The 15,262-nt window shown below is 42.2% G+C and overlaps 1 protein-coding gene across 1 annotated transcript in view; it reads right to left on the bottom strand.

Moving 5' to 3' along the window:
• tdrd7a (tudor domain containing 7 a) overlaps positions 1 to 15,262 on the bottom strand; it is a gene marked incomplete at both ends in the record, with an annotated part of 195,169 nt that overhangs the window by 83,050 nt on the left and 96,857 nt on the right. Inside the window, one exon of the mRNA XM_084318310.1 lies at positions 5,477 to 5,658. Coding sequence (XP_084174436.1) covers positions 5,477 to 5,658 — 182 coding nt within the window. The remainder of the gene's footprint in view (positions 1 to 5,476; positions 5,659 to 15,262) is intronic.

The following is a 15,262-nucleotide window of genomic DNA, read 5'->3' on the forward strand; positions in this document are numbered from 1 at the left end:
ATGATTACGTCATAAAATATGACGACAGACATTCAAAGCTTCATTCGAATACTTCAATACCGGTAGAAGCTTTGAATGTATAAAAAAAAATAAAAGACATTCGGTACAGCCCTATGTGAAATTAAACTAAAGTCTAAAACTTCTCAATTTTAACATCGTTATCACACCACACAAACTAAAACCCCTAACTACCTCCCTCTCCCAAACCGTTCCTACAACAATTTTTTAATGTTGCATGATCATGTATACATTTATTATAGGGGTGGGAATCACCAGTTTCATCACGATATAGATTCTTTGGACAACGATACGATATTATTATTTGCCGATATCACAAAGTCTGCCACGATACGATATGATTTGATTCAGGTGCCTGTGATCGATATGAGACGATATTATATGCCCATTTAACACAATCAGTAACATTTAGATCAACTCAAAAAAGGCAACGGAAATATCATTTGACATTTCCATTTTTGAGCTCTTCCAGACATTTAAATGAAAAACAATCTATTGTTTTTAAATACAAATAGACCTCCTGTTCACTGTAAAGTGCCACGTTTTGATATATTGAGCTTTAAACTTCAAGTAAAATTCCATTTATTATGTATTGTATTTTTTATGTTTAAATATCAACATTATCTGTCCATCCTCAGTAAATTTACTATCAATATAATCAGGGCCGCCTGGGAGAAATGCGAGATTTAAACCTGACTGAAATGTCTAACATGCAACAACTTTCATCTTCAGTCCATCTGCCGAACGATGTCCTCTTCATCTTGGCTGGCATAACCTCCAATGCTGCACGCGCGAAATAGTCAGACGCTAGTGATGGGTCGGTCATGAGCGACTCGTTCATAAGAGCCGATTCATTGCCGTGAGCGTGAGTCGAATCGCTCACGTCTGGCAATGAGTCGGTTCACGCCGCCCCCCCCCCCCCCCGGCACGCACACAGACACACACAATGAACTCAACAGACGCTACCTTACCTGTAACCCCTCCCCTCATTGAAACCAATTCTGCTGCCTGCAGAGCCTCAGAGCTGCCCTGCAGAGCCTCAGAGCCAGGAACAAGTCAGACGCATTCTACAAACATGTCTAATGTGAAATATATAAGCATATAAGCAAAACTAGATTTTAGGTCTGTGATGAAAAAGGGCCTCGCAAAAAAAATAAAAATAAAAAAAAAGAGAAAAAATAATTTTATTTTATTTTTTAGTGCGAGGCCCCCCTTCCCGCGAGGCCCTGTGCGACCGCACTGCTCGCACACCCCCTGAGGCGGCCCTGAATATAATATACTCCCGACTTCCTAGTAGGGTCATCTGTGGCACTTTCGTGACCGTGGAGAGCAAAGGTCCGTTTCTCAATGGATTTGTCATCTAGGAGGGTTAATAAACAAATTTAGCCGGGGGGTATTTTCTTTTTAAATGCAGGGAAAATTCGTGAGAAACCAAAATCCAAAATGGCTGCTGTGGAAATTAATTTTTTTTTTTTTTTTTATTATCATCTTTTTCCCCCTCCATTTTTTCCTCCGATTTTCTCCCATCCCAATGTTAGTCGTATGCCAATTCCCAGTCCCTTCCTGGTCGCTGCGCACTTACCCCCCACAGTCAGATCATCTGGGAGAGTGGAGGCTACCACGTGCTTCCTCCGACACACGTCCAGCCAATCACCGCTTCTTTTCACCTGGCAGCGCGGATTCTCATTGAGAGGGCGTAGCGTGTGGGAGGATCACACCGGTCCTATCCGCGCTTAGCAGGCACCCCGACCGAACTGTAGGAGTCGCTGTTTACAACGACCCGGACCCACCCCGCCAGCTTCTCCCACCCTCTAATACAGCCAATTGTATTAGTGTGAACGGCCAGCCAAGCTGGTGACAACCCCGGAGCTGTGAGCTGGATTCGAACAGGCGAATCCAGCTCACAGCTCCGGGGTTGGTGACGAACGCAATATTCGCTCGGCCACCAACCAGGGGGGCATCTGTACTGGCAAACTTTTGTCAGTTCTGCACACTTCTGCTTTAGCTGTGCAGAGATTTCCTTCTTCTTGGTGAGCGTTTCAGCAGTCTCTTTGCCTGGTTTCTTTTCATAGCTCTCTGGCTGCACGTACATGATTTGTTCGATGGGCTCCTGTAGAGTCACCTGTCATAGTGTCAATCATGAAGTCATCATTGTCGATGATCACGATAGCTGGCTTGCTGTCTGCGATCTCCTGTGGGCAGGTTGCTGATGCCTCTACATCCATCAGAGCCCAGTGGTCATAGAGAAGCAGTGTATCTGCATAGCTGATGCAGACACCACTCTTGTGCAGAGTGTCTACCAGATCTTTACTCCTTGTCATGCCCTTAGGCTACTAGTTGATCAATTATTATTTTGGAGTGCTATTTGTTGAAGCACCATAGTTATACAAAAGTTAAAAAAATATATATTGAGAGAGAAAATAAAATAAAATCCCTTTTGACTGTTCACCTTGTTGTGGTAAGGGAGCTTGAGTACCTCAGTGAACCCTGAGAGCTATGCCAGTAGGAGGAAACTCCTAGCAGGTTTTAACAAACCGGAAAGGTCTAGGGTGAGAGGTCAGACAAAGCACAGTCAGACAACCTTGTAGAAACAGCATCTGGGGCCAATAACCCACCCTGCTGAAACAAACAGGGGTGATCATGACTTTCACAGATGGATGGAGTATGGTGGAAGATACCCACCTATCCCCTCTGTCCATAACTCAACTCATCATGAGCAGAGCCTAATATGAAGGCTCTGTGTGACGATTTTGAAAAAAAATTATCCCTTTTTGGAGCTCAAAATTGGCAGCCATCTTACATTTGAAGGTCGACAATAAGTCAAATCATTATATAAACACCAAATATGTATTCCTTGATCAAAATAAGCTCTGAAACCATGTATTATGCATCATTGTAGGTCAAACCATTAAAAGGTTAATTTCCACAGCAGCCATTTTGGATTTTGGTCTCTCACGAATTTTCCCCGCCTTTAAAAAAAATACACCCCGGCTAAATTTGTTTATTAACCCTCCTAGATGACAAATCCATTGAGAAACGGACCTTCGCTCTCCACGGTCACAAAAGTGCCACAGATGACCCTACTATCCATCTGGTCTTTCCAAACGCGCACACACACACGGAAAGGGAGAATGCCCCCCACTTGCCCAGTCCCCACTAATGGACCTCTGCTGTTCTCTATGGCTCTGATCAGGATTAGCTTAAGCTAACGTAACGTTAATTTCGGTCTTTAACACGACATGGGCATAAAGGAATGGCAAGGATGCATGCAATGATGCATTTGACCCGTTGCGGGTAAAAACAGCATCGACTTATTTCGGGTCGCAAAATAGGCACACTGTAGGCCCTCTACACAGCATTTCACATGCGACTGCTGTGCTGCTGGGCGGATACAACTTTCAAAATGAGAGTATTGCAATATGAACCAATATTTACGTTGCATCGATCCTATTGGATAATTGATAATAGATTGATATATCGATCTGGATCTATGTATCGTCCCACCCCTATGCAGCACCGTTTCCGTAACCTCTTTAGCAAATGGCATCACGTCATAAATCACTCTCTCCAGACTGTATGACATTAAGTAGCGTTTCTTTTTCAAATGTATGGAAGAGTAAAGACCCTAACCATGTCACAACAGCAGTTGTAGTGTATATTTTCAGCAATATGTTTTTGTTTAACAATAGGTTAACCTCTTAAGCCTGGAGCCCTATTTTCAGAAAATCGGCCTAAAATACATACCTAAGTAAATGGAATATTGCTCCACTTCTACAAGGTCAATTTGCATGTTCTTTGTATCTAGGGACATCTATGGACCTCAGTGAATGTATTCAGTGTCAGAAATATTGTGTCCATTACTAGGCTTGCTTAAATTGTGATAAGAGAATATGAATTATGATTTTTCTTTGCATCTTTGACTGTGAATAATACCATGCTAAAATGACCAGACATGAAAAACGGCCACTGTTCAGTACCTTCTTGAAATCACGTGTACAAACAATCTAAGGAAATGAATAAATGGAAGATGATTAAACGGAAGGTTTTGTAGATACAGTACTGAATTCTGCCATCCGGACACATTCTATAGAAATCTATATAATATAGAATATCAGACCTATAAATGACCTTATTATAGCCAAGTCGCACATCTATGGATCGGGCCAAATCTCCGCTTTCCAATGGCAGAGTTCAATCTGGATTTAGTATCACCAGCCGTGCAGCAAGAACGATGAATGAAATCTACTATAAGTACAGTTACTTTTTTATTATGTAGATTCCTCCACCATTTTTCATCAGATTGCAACGCCGTTTTTTGCTAGACCTTCACAGAAAGGTAGATAAACTAACTGTTCTAATTTATGCCAATAACATTCAGGTTTGTGGTAGATAATCGCAAAAAATATGATAAATAAAAAAGTGAATCCACAAGTAATTTGATTGACAGGAGCTGGCTTGAGCTGGGTAGTGTCATTTTTCAAAATTCCAACAGCATTCGAAAGCCCTGGGTCTCCTCTCCTCATACAACTACAAACAAAATGCCGGTGTGCATTACCTTCAGTCGATATTCGCTAGTTTCTGAATAGATTTCCAAAACTCATATTTCACTAATAACCCTTTAACCTATTGGTAAACAAACGTATTGCTGAAAATATACACCATGACTGTTTTGACAGGGTTAGGGTCTTTCCTCTTGGCTACATTTGGGGGGAAAAAACACAACATTCATTCATACAGTCTGTAGAGATGGATTTATGACTTGGGTCCGGTACCGGAGCAGTCGGGTTTAGGAGGTTAAACATGTTTCATGCAAAAGTTTGCAAAATGGCTTAAACTTGTTTCACGGTCGGCCCATTCTTTAATAATCATCTGTGCGAAACACAGTGAGCTGTATATAGTTTTTTTTTTATCCACTTTCTCCCATTTTCTATATTTTCTCCCATCCCAATTTCGTATCATCCAATTCAACCCTCCCCTGTCACGGACGCTGTTTCTTGCCTCCCACAAGCCGGCTGCAATGTGAACTAAGTCATACATAGCACAAGTCCCCTCCGGTACTTGAGGTAACAGCAGTCGCATCTTTTCACCTGCGCAGCTCGATCTCTCAGTGGCGAGGAGTAACGCGTGGGAGGCTCACGCTGCCCCCGACACTTCCTGATTCTACTGCGCAGGCGCACCAACCGACCTGTAGGAGTCGCTGTCCACAACGCCCGATCCCCACCCATCAGTTTCCCACCCCCTAATACGGCCAATGTGTATTAGTACGGACGACCAGCTAAACTGAAAGCAAATGTGGAGCGCTGGGCTCGAACTGACGAGCCCAGCGTCTCCAGCATTTCGTGGTGAGCGCCTTGCCCACTACGCCACGTAGCCGCCCTAGTGAGCTGTATATAGTTATATGGATTCAACTAAGCTTTTTAGTAATTGAGTTACTCAAGTTTCTTGACGTGTGTCCTACCTGACGGTAACAGTGTTGCTGTTCTTGACATCCGTGACCAGCACAGAGGGGTACTGCTCCTGAGGCAGCTCCAGAAAGGGAGGGATCACGGAGGCCGAGACACTGAGGATAGGCCGGGAGGGAGGAGTAGGACCGCTCCAAGCCTGGTTCTCCTCTCCAGTAGTGGAGCTGTATAGGATAGCCTGGAGAGAGGAGAAGATAATTACCGTATTATCCTGAAAAGTGAGATCATCTAATATTGGCACTCTAAAGATTGGAGGTGTTGTGGTAAAGAAATCAAAATTTCAAATTTTTGTGTGATATTTAGTCCCTTTCCTGGTAAGCTAGTATGACATGTTTGGTATCAATGAATTCCTTGCCACCTTAAAATTCACATGATATACCGGTAGCTTAAAAACTGAGTCTACAAAACAATGATGTTAAAGTCGGATGACCCACTAGCTAATCATTAGGTTTCAGAGGGTCGAAAATAAACCAAGTTAACCTAAATCAGGACTGAGGAGGAGTTATAATTCCAATTAAGATGATTTGTGATCGATGAGGCAGTCTAACCTATGGCGCCATTGTTCACTTTGAGATATAAATTATGTTATAGGCTTACCAGTTTAACTGAGTCTTTATTTTATTTAAATAACTACAATTTTGAAAAATAATGTTTGGGTCAATTGACCATATTCACACTGCAGCCATTTTGTTTATGTCATACTGGGTGGGATTCCTTTCCACACTGTTCCCATGGGTGAATTGAGTCAAATGGCCACAGTGTGAATATGGTCAATATAGTATATTACAAGTCAGGGGTCGGCAACCCTAGGCACGCAGCACCCATTGACAATTTTTTTTCTTTTTTTTTTTTAACACATTGGGTGCCATGCAGTATGCCCATCTTATACCACTCTCTGCCAGTGCTGTAACCCTATGGAGTGGCTCACCTTCTTTGCAGGGCTATAACTTTTTAAATATTATAGCTACTGTATATCGACATTACTATGGCCCATTCAACATCGGGTATCTATCATTCCGGATGCGGGAACGTTATATTTTTCCATTCATACATTGTCGTGTTAGTACCGTCGAGAATATTAAGTATGTTTTTAGACTGTATAGCAGTAATTCCTAGAATGCGCGCTATAGGCCCCGGCGCGTATTATACATTATCTGGTGTTTCGTCCCTATACACGCAATATTCAAAAATATTTATGCATATGATCGCTATACATTATGCTCCATCATGCGTGAAGGATAGGGGGGGGGGTCGTTTATGATTCCTTGATTGTCACTAACGGCTTTCTTGTAAGACACCATACGTTGATCGGACAGATTTCAATGAAATTCCTCTTACCTGTGGCCGATGCGTCTGGAGAAAAAATTATTTGACGTCGATCTGCTAGATCCATTTTCCGTTTGTATGACGCAATAAACGGCGAAAGCATATTGATTCTTGCGACTCGAAAGCGATCCAATGCACTCGAGGTGTGTATATTGATCCACGTTACAAGATATCTCTGCCGGAGGATTTCCCCGATGCACCGAGCGCCACTTCCGGTTTAGAGTGGAGTGTAACTCACCCGAACTCCACCAGGCGGCGGTATTGAAGCGTTGCAATCAGTGGCGTTGCGCAATATCTCGGGGCCCCCCCCCGCAGGGCAGACCACTCCCCTAAATCAATAAAGTGAGAAAATGTTGCGGTCCATCCCATTATAACGGACCCTAATGTCGAGCTCACCCTCCGCCTATGCAGGCTCCGACACTACTTGCAGTTTCAGTAAATCCTCGTAATTACAATGACCCAAAATCTCGTGCCATGTCATATCGTGACTGGCCGTCCCGCTACAACACACATCATTATTATCATTACACTGGACATCGCGGCTGTAGGCAACTTTTTTAAATGTTTATTTTTTCAGGCATCTTTTGTAAACAGTATAGGGTCAGTAGGAACTGTATAATAATATAATATAATCAGGGCTTCAGCAGCGGGGGTGCTGAGATAAGTGATATAATAATAATAATAATAACAACACTCTCGTTCACTAGAGGAGACCACTGCCCAACTCCGCGCTCTCACGCTCAGCTCTGCGGAGCAACACAAACAATGTAACAGTTTTGATGCATACATGTAACCTGTAGTAGCATACTGGTTATGGCGAATAAAACGTTCTATTCTTCTAACCTGTCTCACCGGCTGTAGCGTGGCTGGGGCCTGGCTGGACTGTGGACGCGGCGCGGCGGCCGGCCTGGGTGGAGAGCTTACTGCCGATGCATTCTTCAGTAACGTTAGAGTCAGTATACCTTTGCTGCCTGCTGGAACAATGATGTTCTTTTTCGTAGCTTTGCCGTCTCCTGTTCGGCTTTCGCTCTCATCTTGTTTTTCTAAGCACCGCCGCTTGCTTGGATATTTGCGGCATTTTTACCGGCGCCTTCCCGCTGTGTTTTGAACGCTGCCAATGAACATTAGTTATCAGCCTAGCCCTATCGCAGGTGAGCAAATCATAGCAGGGAGGGGGGGGCCCCGCCCTCTGCGCGAGATGCATCCAGCTGCAGCCCCGCAGGCAGAACCATACTGGGCTCCACTGTCAGCGCCCTGTTTGCGCACGTTACGAAATCTGAGAGGATAGTCTACAGTGGGGGCGGGGCCCCCTAAGCTCCGGGGCCCCCCCAGCGGGGGTTGCGGGGGGCCTCCGCTACGCCACTGGTTGCAATATCAGACAGGGTCCAGTTGGCTCCCGGAGGCTTCCTGGATGAATTATGAATGCCAATAGCGAATAAAAGAAATAACGATCATAAAAACGAGTGACGGCCAATAACAAGTATACTAGTCATTGGCAATTAATGTGTTAATATTTTGCACTGGACTGCTGTCGCATTTATCTTGTTGAAATCCTCCCACAAGTTATTTTTTGTAAGTCGACTCTTTTGCACACCCCTATGACATGTCAAATCACCTCTTGAACAGCCATTGGCTACACTTTTTATTTAGTTCGATTGAGGTAGCCTATGAGGCCTCCCGCTCGCATTTCCCATGGTAATCAGTGCCGCGGTTGCGTTCTGCATAGTTGTAGATGTCATGATGGCAACGCCGCTAGCTAAGAAAGCTAAGGTAAATGAGCTTTATGTGTGCTTTATGTTTGGAAAATATTCTTAATGAGGTTATGGCTACGGTGGCAACGATTGTTAACTTCATAGTTAACTGCTCGAGGAAATACAAAGTTTGCATAGAAAGATGTCCCGCTCTACTCTGCGTTTAGGTGGCTACGCTGTGGAAAAGTTTGACGGCTGCTTTGATAAAAAAGCCCAAGACTACCCGGCCAGAACTCGAGGACGAGAAGTGAAGTGGGTTGTGAAACTGATGTTTCTCATTAGGCCTGCCACGATAACACATTTTGCTGGGCCATTAATTGCCCCCGAAAATATCGCGATAAGCGATATTATTGCGACCGGTTAGAGAATTTTTTTTTGGAGACATTCATTTCCCAAAAGTTCTCAATTTTCTTTAAAAAATTCACTAATATAATGATAATAGCATAACAATGCAAGGACACCGTTTCAAAGTGCAATAAACTTTTATTTAACATTGGAAGACATTTTAAATATCCTAAATAAAAAAATGCTCAGTTTGATTGTTTATTATAAAACAAACTGAAACTGGAAACAAGCCCTCTGTCTGGCTTTTTGTGTCATCCTTTTAACATGTACATGTATTATTAATGTACCTTGCGCCGCGGTACCATGTACAAAATGTTAATAAAGTGTGAGGAAAAAACTGGAAACGTAATAAATAAAAAGGCAGTGAAACAATAATCAAATAAAGACCAAAATATATACTATCTCTATTGGAATGGAGACTTCAGCACAGGATAAACTAGGGATGGGCAAAAATATTCCAGATCGATTGATCACATGATGTACTCGAGTACTCGTGGAGGAAAACGCTGTACAAAATAAACGTATTTTCCGGTGTTTTAGACTTTTATTTTGAAGCACACCGACCGGACCGGAAGTATTGTTGTGATTATCCTAGCAGAACCTATGAGCGGACAACTGGTCTCGTCCGGTTCTATGTTTTTGAGCTAATGATAAAACAAATGTTGAGATTGTTGGTGAACAACTAACTTTAGGTTAGTTTTAACGTTAGCTACTAACATTTTACAGGCAATCAACGATGAGGAGGAAGCGTCAAATCCGTATATAATAGAATAGTAGCCCTGTGGTGCGTAGGCACGACTCGAAACTACCCGTTATAATAAATTAATTCATGTTTAACTTGTCCCCGTGTCCAGTCCTTTGACTAGCCCCACCCGTTCATTGTAAACAATGATGCATGTAATTGTATTAACGTTATTCTGTGTTGTAGCTATGCTATACGTTGTATTTCGTTTGTTAGCTATTTAGCTAATGTTGTTAGCATTGAATGAGCATCAACGCTCGATCTTTCATCTTTATTTAGCAGTCCAGTTTCTCCGGGCAGTAGCGAGTAACTACTTGGGTCTAAAAATAGCTAACGTTACACTACAAATAACGCTACTTGGTTAAAAGGAGCAACACTATTGAGAAATGTAGTTAAGGTATGTGGCGTTGCCCCACGGAGCTCCCGTGCTGTGCTCTGTAGTAAAGCCAGCGGCCCGCCTCCCCACACGGAGAGTGACTGACGAGGGGTACTGGTTCCGCCTCATTAAAACAAACGCGCAAATAGCAATTAATCGCGCCTGTCAAAATCATTGCATTCATTTTAATTATCGCAGCAATTAATCGATTTATTGCTTATCGCGGCAGGCCTATTTCTCATGGATATTACGCGACACGTCAACGAGCTCAATCTCCGACTGCAAGGTGCAGGGCAGACTGTTTTGGACATGTTTCGTAGTTCATAAGACGATTTGGGGACAAAGCAAAACAGGGATCACATCACACTGACTGTTAGGAAGTGGACACATGTGGACATGAACTTGAATGGGCTCTACGCATATATAGAGCATACGCGCACGCGCATATATGTGGCATGTTCATGCATGCGCACATGTATCCACATACCTGGGATTGATGTGTTTTTAGAGACTGAGAAACAACCTTATTTTATTAGAGATCTGTCCATAAAGACTCAAACTCTCTCTAGCTGCCTGTGCTTTGTGCGCGCGTGTATGTAAGTGTCGGACTAGGGGAGCTGTCCACCTTGTATGTATGTGGTGCTGAACTTTGCGCACGATTGCTTGGTAACGTGAGCTACGTCATGTTTGATTGAAAACTTTATTAACAGATTGCAGAATGGGTACAATACAGTACGGCTGCTCGACATTAACCTGGTAACTTGAGGGCCGTCATGTTAACGTTAGCCGCCTCAGTTAAACCTTGCGACACCTCGTTAGATGAGGCTTGCGAAACGCCCCCGCCGGATTCCTCTTTTTTTCCATAAATGTTTCGCTCAAAATAAAAATGAATAGGCAAATGCGAGTGAAATGGTCATCTCATGTATGTATGTAGCCGTTTGTCTCCATCGCTTTGTTTCCCCGAATTCAGATTTAGGGTTATGTATCTCGAGGCTGGAGGCAGCATGTCTTTTTTGGAAATCAAAATATGGTCACCCTAGGATACAACCATAATAATAATATGGTTAATAATAATATAATAATAATAAAAATGATCATTAACACTCAGTGCTGGCCGTGTTTTCCTTTTTACCCCCTTGAATGCCGCCACCCACTTCAATGATAGCGTTAAAAACGCATAATCTATGTTTTAAATTATGGCTATGTGTCTAATCTGCCCGTCGTTTATCAATGACTTGTTTGCAGTCAACATTGTCGAAACGGATTTTTTTTTATTTATTTTTTTTAATCGGTTCATATGCTTTTTATAGCATTTCGAAAAGCTATCGTTTTCTCAAACATTTCCGGAAAATAGAAAGATTCCGTCATAAACAGCATTTATTGGAATATTCTCGAATACACTAGACACGTTGTCATTTGTTGGCCTATTTATGAATCGTTTTCAAATAAACGCTAGATTATCGATAGTATACAGGGAACAAAATAACTCCGCGAGTCATATGATATCCGCCCACTCCGTGTTTCACTTTCTTGAAAACAGAGCAGCAGCGTCAACACAGCAGCGTTAACACAGCAGTGCGCCTACAGACGCGAAATAAGTCTGATGTTTTTTTTCTTCTCACAACGAGTCCAATGCAGCTACATGCTTTGCACCGTCGCCATTCCTTTATGCCCACATCGCCTGAAATTAACGTTTATGTACCAATCACTACAACGTTAACTAGTGATGCACCGATGTGAAAATTGTGGCCGATACCGATAACCGATATTAATATTGCTGTTCTGGCCGATACCGATATTTACATCTCTGTATAGAAAACACTTTTTTATGATAATCAAATAAAGAGCTATTTTCCAAAACGCATTTATTTTTTTTACTTTTGTAACTTATTTTCAGAAATGACTGATATTTTTTAACTATTTAAGGCCAAAACATGTAAAAGGAAGAAAAAAAATATTAATTTTTTTTTTTTTTTTTTTTGTATAAATATCGGCCCTATCTTGATATCGGGCCGATACCGATGTGTAAAAAAACGGCTATATCGGCCGATATTATATCGGCGGCCGATATATCGTGCATCACTAACGTTAACCTAAGCTAACAAGCTAATCCTGATGATCAGACGAGGCAGAGCCATAGTGAACAGCACTGAGGAAAGGGAAATGGGGGGGGGGGGGGGGGCACTCTCCCCTTCCCTGTGTGTGTGTGTGCGTGCGTTTGGAAAGACGACGGAGGGAGTCACTAGAGTCAGGAGTATATTATAGTAAGCTGAGGATTACTGAGGATGGACAGATAATGTCGATATTCAAATATAAAAATGTTTCGAGAGGAGTGGAAGTTTGAAGACAGACTACAATATGATGCGGGGTGGTGAGTTGAAACACTGTGTCCCGACCCCACTTCTATGTTTCAATAAATTATTTGCATTTAAAACTATTAATGCTGACTCATTCCTTCAGTCCACTCAAAATTATGCTAATATTCCTTATGTTGTTTATGATATTAATTGAAAATAGCATATGAGAGTATTATATGTAATAATAACACATGGCGATATACTAAAAAGCTATTTATAATTTTTGGCTGGTAAAAAATCTGCCTGGCTGGTACTTTTAAAAATCTACCAGCCAAATGGCTGGTAAGTCAAAAAGTTAAGTTTGTTCCCTGATTATAGTATATGTGTACTTATGCCAGGGATTAAAGCAAAAAAAATCTCCTGACTGAACTTTTTTCAGGCCAAGTCATATTCTTATTTTAACCTTCACTATATATTTTTATTTAATAGCGTTAGCGTTTTAAGGGAACTAGATCATTTTGAACATCTTTTCTATTGCCAGTTTGCTTTTACGTAATATCAATGCTGTTTTCAATTCATTAAATGAAACTGATTGCAAGGGTTGACTGACTTTGTCATACAAATAAACAAATCTACATACTGTAACCTTTCAGTATTGTGTATAGTTCAAATTATGTATCGTCTATATGTAGCATCCTGAATATTCTGCCAAGTATTCAGAAGTGCTGACTAACTTGTTACTTCCCCTGTGTGTGTATAAAGTGTGATAAACAGTGTTCCTTTTGATATCTCGCCCGGACTACTAATGATGCGAGGTGCTCCTCTTTCTCCGGCTTCGATATGGATCACTAACATGACATTGAAGCATCTTTCTCCCTTTCTGGAGTGGTCCTATAGTGGGATCAGTTGCGGTTGCCAGCAGGGGGCAGTGGTAGCAGGTGGAGCGGAGGAGAGAGAAGCAACGAGCGAGAGATGATTACCTGGAGGGCGGAACACAAGGAAGCTCTCTTTGACAGTGAACTCTGACATGAGCGGTCGCAACGGGCGTGTGCTCAGGAAGAGCCCCGTTGGAAGAGTGACGTTGGAGAGCGACGGGTGATAAGAGAGTACTTGCTAGATAACGTGTTATCCTAGAAGTACAAGCGATAGTGAAGTGTGTGAGTAAGTGACTCAAGTATACTACCGGGCGAGCGGCGCTGAAGACCGGTGGTGCATACAGCCACGTTGCGGTAGTAGTAGACGATAGCAGGAGGGTTCACTAAGACCCACAGTTTAGCTGTGTTTAAGGTAGCCAAACAGTTTAGAGCGCGCCAGCCCAGACAGCAGCCCGCAGTGGACGTCTCATCGACGCCGCAGAGGTCGCTACAACACAGCACGCTCGTCCAGTTTCACCACTGCCCATGCTGTCTACCCCAGCCCGCTGGCTGTGCTTGCGGGATCGCCCGACGCCATCTTGTCACCCGGACAAGAGGTGATGAGAGTGGGTCCGCCATCTTGGCTAAGTACAACGGTACCTCGTGTGCCCACAACAGTATCCATTCGAGCGAACGTTAATTTATTTGGTAACGTGGGCCCACATTTAAATTATTTCTTTTGTATTTGTGCATTACTGTGACGTTCTTGAATTCCCATTGAACTACTTACCTTGTGCCTGGGTCTCCCCTAATCCAAGCGGGGTTTATTATTAATGTATTGAGCACGAGGTGCCTATGTTGGGAATAGTGTTCCCCTACAATACAAGTGAGAGCACCCGGTGCTGTTTATGAATACATGCCATATGAACCACATAAAGTACAACTTGTAACTGATAATTGACCAGGCTTATATAAAGTAGAAGTAAATGGGAGCACGGTGTGTGTGTCTATTTCTGATCATATGCTAACCTTGTTGACCGGGTAAATACCAGGTGGCTGTGTATCACTACTCCCATAAGCAGGGATAATCCACCCTTTTACATATAGTTCAAATAATTTGTGTATAGTTCAAATTCAGTATGTGTATAGTTCAAATTCAGTATTGTGTATAGTTCAAATTCAGTATTGTGTATAGTCTATAGTTCAAATTATGTATTGTGTATACGGTAGTTCAAATTATGCAGGGCTCGAAATTAACATTTTTACTTGGTAGCACTGGTGCTCCCAACTTCAAAAAGTTGGGAGCACCAGCAAAAATGTAGGAGCACCCACCTAAATGTAAGGAGCACCAACAATATATATGTAATATATATTTTGTATTGATAAAAAAAATTACAATATAACAGTACTGTAATGCAGTAAAACAGTGAAAGTAGCCTTAAACTATAGTATAGTGTAGACCTAGTAGTGTAGCCTATAGTGTAACTAGGCATGTGCCGGTATGACATTTTGAGGGTACGATAACCTTGGGCAAAAATACCACGGTTTCACGGTATTCGGTAAATAAAAAAATCCCCCATTGAACAAAACGTATTACAGTGCACAATAGGGGTGTAACGGTACACAAAATCCACGGTTCGGTACGTACCTCGGTTTTGAAGTCACGGTTCGGTATTTTTTCGGTACAGTTTTTTTTTTTTTTATATATATAAATTATTCTTTTTTTTTAATACAGCTACTGTTTTATATATACTGTTTTTTAGTAATAACTAGAAAGTAATGGTATTTATTCAACAACAGGTGATTGATTAATGATACTAATACAAATCTATACAATGAGTATGGCTGCAGCACTGCAGATATACCCTACTCCAATGATCCACACACGGACATTACACGGTGTTGCACTCGCTACCCACTGGCTCTGCAGATATACCCTACTCGGTCTACAAGGCTCCGTTGATGTAGCATAGAGAATCTGTTGTGATTTTTGCACAATAAATATTCAACATTCTCTTTTGAGACTCCGCCTCAGACTCTTATCATTTGGCACTAAAAGCTAAACATCGTCACCGATATGGCTGTCCGCAA

This window comes from Notolepis coatsorum (assembly GCF_963971535.1).
Source record: "Notolepis coatsorum genome assembly, chromosome: 7".
NCBI lineage: Eukaryota > Metazoa > Chordata > Actinopteri > Aulopiformes > Paralepididae > Notolepis > Notolepis coatsorum.